Raw genomic sequence first — 7500 nt, forward strand, 5'->3', positions numbered from 1 at the left:
AATATATTTGCAATCGTGAACAGAAGCAAGGGTATTAAAGACTCCCCTATGACGACAAACCATGACAATAATGAAATTACTATCAACAGGTAAAGTCTTTTATAACTATTTGATTCATCGGGAAACAATTATTCATGTCCCCGACAATGTAATATTTCGGGTACATTCCCCACAACGTAAATTTTTGAAACATATATTTTTATTGTTCCAAAAGACAATATTTTACTCATTTAATTAATGAATACATGTACTAAACACACTTCGGATACTACTAAAGTCCCTTCGCCAATTTCAAGGTGAAATATTAAGATTTATATTATAAAAACATAGTTCGAGTATATGTTAAAGACTTAATATTATGCCTTTTAGTTGAAACCAGCTTTGAATAAATAGTTTTTTTTTCTTGAAAATTTAATTAATAAATAAAAAAGTTTTTTACGGGTGAGTATATACGTGGTGTTTTCTGTTAAAGTATTAAAAATTTTAAAAATAAATAAATAATACAATAAATAAAATACAAATGATATATTCAAAATATTAAAATGTTTTTTTTTTTTTGTGGTGTGTGTGTGTGATGGGTATGTGTTTTGTGTTGGGTGTTGTTATTGTATCCCGTGTGTGTGTATAATTAATATGGTATATATATAATATATTATATTTAAAATATATATATATATAAAAATATATATATATATAAAAAATATATATATATTACTATATATATATAATATATAAATATTATATAAAATATAATATATATATAGATTATATATAGTTTATAATATATGTTTTTTTTTTTTTAATTATTATTGTTATAGATGATATAAGTTATTAATAGAAAATTTTATTATTGTCTTATTATTATTATATATAATAATCTATATATATATATATAATATATAATATATATATATATATATATATAATATAATATATATATATATATATAATAAAATATATATATATATATATATATTATATATGTGTGTGTGTGGGGGTTTTGGGTGTGGCGTGTGTATGTGTATGTGAGTGTGGGGTTTAAAATATATATATAATATATATAATATATATATATATTAATATCTAAAATAGTTATAAAATTATTAATATACATATATATATATATATATATATAAAAGTAATATTTTATATATTTTTATATAGTATATATTTTATATATATATATTCATGTTATCATAATTATAATATATATATTAATATATTATCTTAATAATATATATATATATATTTAGATTTTTATATAGTGTTTTTTATTTTTTGGTTTTTTTTCTGTATTTGTTGTGTGTTATATATAATATAAAAATTAAAAATATATATATAAAATATATACTAATATAGATATTTTATAATAAAATGATATACATAGATATATATATATTATATAACATAATGTATATATATATATTTTATATATATAATATTAATATATTATTTATATATGTATATATAATATTTAAAAATGGTAATATATATAATATATATATATATATATATATAAAATTTATATTTATTAATATATAATAATATTTATATTATAAATAATTATATATATATATATAATATAATATAATATAATATAATAATATATATATATATTTATTATATAAAATATATATATATATAATATATATGGTATAAAATTCGTATAGTTAGGCATATATAGTTTATAATATATATATTAATTTTAAATATATCATATATATATATATTTCTATTTTAATATATATTTTTATATATAATATTATATATATATTTTTTTGTTATATAATTATATATATATATATATATATATATATATATATATAAACAAAAAAAATATAAAAATATGTATATAAAATATATATATACACAAGGAAGCATAGGGTAGAAGTAGCTTATAAGGTATAGTATCAATTAAAATTATATATATATATAATTTTATATATATTATATATATATATATTATATATATATATAAAATATATATATAGGTTGTATATATATGTATAATATTTTACATATAGAAATTAGATAATATAGAATAAAATATATACCTATACCTATATATAGATATAATTTTATAAAAGATATAGTATATATATATACAAAAAAAATTTTTTTATTTTAATTTTTTTATATTATAAAATATATTTATACTATTATAAAATTTTTATATATATATATTATATTTATATATATATTATATAATATATTATATATATTTATATAATAAAATAAAAAATAAATATATTATAATAATATATTTTATTTTTTTTATTTTTATTATTATATATTATTATTATTATATATATAATTAGATATATATTATATATTGGTTTGTTTTTATATTATGTATATATATTTTTTAGATAATTTATATATACATAAATTATTTTTAAAATATATATATATATTATATATATATATATATAATTTTTATTTTTTTTTTTTTTTTTTTTTTTTTTTTTTTTTTTTTTTTTTTTTTTTTTTTTTTTTAGGGTTAGGTTCATGTTTGAGCCGCCTTGGCCCCAGCATGATACTTAATTGTAGTTTTTCATGTTGTGATGCCCCTGGAATGAGTACCTGGTAGGGTCACCAGTTCCTTTCCACGGAGAGTGCCAGTGTTACCTTTTAGGTAATCATTCTCTCTATTTTATCCTGACATGGGACCAGCACTGACTTGGGCTGGCTTGGCCACCCAGTGGCTAGGTAGGCAATCAAGGTGAAGTTCCTTGCCCAAGGGAATAACGCGCCGGCCCGGGGACTCGAACCCTCGAACCAATTGCCGTGGGTGCCAGTCTTGAGTCCGTGCTCTATCCATTCGGGGACCGCGCCCTTTTATTGGGGATAATTTAAAATATATATATATATATATATATATATATATATATATATATATATATATAAATATTGGTATACATATAGGTGTATAAACATATAGGTATGCATATATGTATATATGTATATTTATATATATAATTTTAATATAATATATTTTATATATATAAAATATAATATATATATATATACATTAATAATATATATTTTTTATATATATATTATATACATATTTAAATTAAATGTATATATATATATATATATTAGTATAATATTAAAAATATAATATTATATATATATTTTATAATATAATAAATATATATATATATATTATTATTTTATAATATATATATAATTTATTATTAATTATATAGATATATTATATATTATATATATATCTATATATATATATATATGAGAGGAGAAGGATGAGAGAGAGGAGAGAGAGAGAGAGAGAGAGAGAAGAGAGCATAATTATATACACATATATAGGTGTGTATGTATATATATATATATATATATAATATATATATATATATATATATATTATTATTATATATTATCATCATCAAGGGGCTAACGCCGACGGGGGCGCATGGCCGCATCCACCCTTCGCTTCCAGCCACGAGATCCCTCGAGGCGAGTCTCCAGGCAGGCAAACGGCCCATCTCTAATTCCTCGCGACATGTCTCGTCAAGCTGCCCAAGCCATGATCTCCTAGGTCGTCCCACAGGTCTCTGCCCACCAGGTTGTCTCGCATAGAACAACTGGGTGGGCAGGGTCCGTCACAGGGAGACGACAGGTGGCCATTAGCCTGAGTTGGCAAATCCCGGATTATGCAAGTAACAGTTCCCATGCCAGTCTCATGGTGTAACCACCGGTTGGACACACGGTCCTTCCAACTGTATCCCCATGATCCGGCGAAGGGACTTGTTTACAAAAGGCATCAGGGCTAGACTCCAAGACCCACTGATAGTGCGTCCAGTTTCACTTCCATAGAGCAAAACTGGAAGTATCAAGGCCTTGAAGACAACGCAACTTGGTCCCTTCTGGGGGAGCATAGGGTAACGACATCTCCAACGCTATTGTTTGATTCGAGTTCATGGCCCTGTTGCCATAACCAATCCCGTCTACTGACTTCCTGGTCTGACATCCCAGAGATATGACTACGCTACCAGGTATGTAAAACTTTCTGTAACTTCACATGTCCCTCACCGGAAGCATGGATCAACTTAATGGGTTCCCCTAACATGCCCCAAAGTCCTGAATCTTGGTCTTGGGTCAGGAGACCTCTAGGCCTAGGGGCTTCGCCTCATGGCTAATGGATCAAGAGCCGCCAGATAGGATGTGCAAATCGTCGGCAAAGTCAAGTCTGAACCTTAATATTGCCATAGTGTTTGCTCCACACTGACTTTGCTAGTAGCTCTGCCCATTATCCAGACCCATACAGGTGTTGAAAAAAGTGGTTGTGCAGGACGCAAGCCTTGCCTTACACCCCTGAGTTAACAGGGAAGAAAGTTCCGACATACCCCCACCACACTTTGCAGCACTTTCAGTAGTACCATTATCGAGGCTTGCTATCAGGCCAATAATCTGTTGTCGGAATTCCCCTGAGCCTCGGATCTCCCCATAGCGATTTCTGATGCACATGAGTCAAACGCCTTCTTGAGGTTGATATAGGCTTGCAAGCAGCCCACGACAAACTCACGAACGGCGTTCCACAATTAATCAAAGCGCTAGTATACAGTCCTATCGTTACTGTGCCAGAGTAAACCAGGACTGCTCTGGTCCCTCTGATGCCTCAGTATGTTGCGGGATCCGTTTCAGAAGAATGTGGGCGAGAACCTTTCCGGTATGCTGAGCAATGTATGCCAACGGTGTTGCTAAATCCAAGACGATCCCCCTTTCCCCTTCCGAGAGGGATGACTCATGCCCCTCACAGGTCAGGGGGAATTGGTACCATACTGCCTATATTGCAGTTCAGACTGTATGCAGGTCCCGAGGCCATAGGTTCGCCCCCAGCCTTTAGCAGTTCAAGTAGGGATTATCACATATGCCTGGCAGCTTTCCCACGCTTCAGCTTGGAAATCGCCATCCTAACCTCTGTTAGGGTAGGAGTACCATCGCTGTGGGTGGGTCCCGGCACAGACACTGATACATCGCTTGCATCCAAGCTAACTGTTGGATGGTCTACTGGTACCAACTGTTTCAAAATACTCAGCCCAACGTTTTCCGAACCCCAACATGAGCTGAGATGATCCATTCCATCCGCTGATGGGAATGGCAGTCATCTGTGAGGAGGGCTTAGAGTTCAATTTTCTCAGGTTTGGTAGGCAGGGCGAAGGTCATTTACGCAGAAAAATGGCCTTCCGACCTCCTCAGTAAGATTCCTGATGACGGTTCCTTGTCCCTTCCTCAGCAGTGTCTGAGCCCTACGCACTATGGAACGATGCATGACTTGATTCCCATTCAGCTGAACCTTGCGACATGCTTCAGTGGCCTCTAATGTCTCCAAGGAGATGGAATTCTGCCTTGCCCTCGGGCTTCGAGTGTTACACGCTTAAAGAGCTCCCACAGAGCAACTGGGTCCATCAGGTTGTTGAGTCTGTAATCCGGTCAGAGACTGCCATGGCCAACCCACGGGCACACTCCAACCTCCCTTAGTCTGTCCAGGTGAAACACCTTAGGGTTGGCCACTGGACCCGCAGAGTTTTGAAGTTGGACCCGCAGGGTAGCCACAAGCAGCCTATGGTCGGTGCCACAGAACTCACACTCTGGGAAACCTGCAGTGTCGGAGGATCCTCCATCGTGTGCTAACAAGAAGTGGTGGTCGATCTCCTTGGCCACTGTAACCCGTATCGTCGTACCAGTTCAGCGATGCCGGTCCAGCGCTGTGGAGCCGCTGTACCAGGAGGCCAGAGGATCCTCATTTTCTGGACCTAGCAAAAGTGTTCCCAGAGAGGAGGCATTCTCGTGCCTGGGATCAGCTTCCTGAGCCATTGGGGGGCTGACAGCATTCGTAGCCAGCTCGGTCACAGCCGATACCGCATTGAAGTCACCCAGACATTTCCTAACATCTCGCTGGGCAATCGTCTGACACACAGATGCGAGTTTGGCATAGAACGCCTCTTTCCACATAAATTTTATATCGATCAGTATACAGAATAAGAGACATAAGCCCAAGCATTGCTTTCAGTCTCATTGCCAAATAACGCCTCATCAACCGGTGTCACCCTCACTAACGTGGGCTGAAGTCGGCTGAGATGGCTATGCTACACCCTGGAGGTGTGACCATCACTGCGGCCCGACAGTAGTAGGTGTACCACCCACACTGATCGTGCCTCTACCGGTCTTCTCACCTCTGAGAGGGCACCACCTCAACTCCCAGTCAACCCTCAATTCCTGTAATAGCAGAGGTAACCGCTCATCCTGCCGGCAAGGAACCCGGAATGTTCCCAAGTGCCTATCCCCAGAAGCACGCCTGAGATAACCTAGGGTGTGTCACTTCCAGGTGCCGCCACCTCTGCCGCCCCAGCCTACCAGCCCCAATAAAGGGGGTCGCCAGCGTTTGGGAACCGCCTATCTCCACCTGTGCGGGTTCCCGAAGGCTTTTGCCCCACAAGGGTTTCATATTGGGTTGGCACCTGCCAGGGCGCAGGTGGGATGAGTGAACGTCTCATTCCAATCCTGCAACCCCGACATTTGCCCTCCCAGCGGGACCACAGCCCGCCTTACTTGCCTGGGTGGTAGGAAACAACACTCTTCCCCCAAGCATTTCCATTTATATTTGACGTTGCAATTGGGTCCTTTTCTGGGGGGGAGGAGGAACTGCCAAGGCCTACCTCCCCGAGCCGCCCCATTACCCAGGGTGGCTAGGGGGCAGGAGTTGGTATGGAGCCAGCATGTCCACAAACTGGTGGGCCATAGCTCCCGTTATCTCTGGGGCCTCCTGCTGCTCCGCGATCCCCCACAGAATTAACCTGGGACCGCAAGGTGCCCAGTTACCCATGGGTGGCCAACGAGGAGGCACTTGCAGAAGTCTTGGTGAGGGAGAGGCTGTGACCTGGCAGGGGAGACTTATGCAAAAGCTGCTCCCTTTTTCGCACTTGAGCTAGCCAGGGGTGGAACTGCAGAGCGAGAAGGCATGCAAGCAAAAAAAACTCTTAACACTATCTAGGCTACCACACCATCACTATTTCACATCATCACCATGCCGCGTGAAGCAACCCCACCACATTAATACATATATATATATATATATATATATATATATATATATATATATATATATATATATATATATATGTATATGTATATATATTGCTATAGATAGATAGATAAATAGATACACATAGGAATATGAATATAATATAGGTATACCTATATGTGTGTGTGTGTGTATATATATATATATATATATATATATATATATATATATATATATAGATAGATAGATAGATAGATAGATTGATAGATATATGTTTATACGTATATATATCATCATCAGTAACGGTATGCTCATGTTTTAGCAACCGTGGACCTCTCCACCATCCTTCGCCACTCAACTCGATTTTGCGCTTTTCTTTCCACTTGTACCATCGACAACCCACAAATATCTTTGATGTTGTCACTCAGTCTTGTCTTCGGTTTGCCTCTTCCTCT

The 7500-nt window shown here is 34.8% G+C and overlaps 1 protein-coding gene across 1 annotated transcript in view; it reads right to left on the minus strand.

Moving 5' to 3' along the window:
* Positions 1–4090, minus strand: part of LOC119596252 (KRAB-A domain-containing protein 2-like) — a 4750-nt gene extending 660 nt beyond the window's left edge. Inside the window, exons 1-2 of the mRNA XM_037945417.1 lie at positions 4054–4090; positions 3728–3844 (exon numbers count right to left, since the gene is read on the minus strand). Of these exons, the coding sequence (XP_037801345.1) occupies positions 3728–3844; positions 4054–4090 (154 nt within the window). The remainder of the gene's footprint in view (positions 1–3727; positions 3845–4053) is intronic.
* Positions 4091–7500: the final 3410 nt, after the last annotated feature.

This window comes from Penaeus monodon, chromosome 37 (assembly GCF_015228065.2).
Source record: "Penaeus monodon isolate SGIC_2016 chromosome 37, NSTDA_Pmon_1, whole genome shotgun sequence".
Classification (NCBI taxonomy): Eukaryota; Metazoa; Arthropoda; class Malacostraca; order Decapoda; family Penaeidae; genus Penaeus; species Penaeus monodon.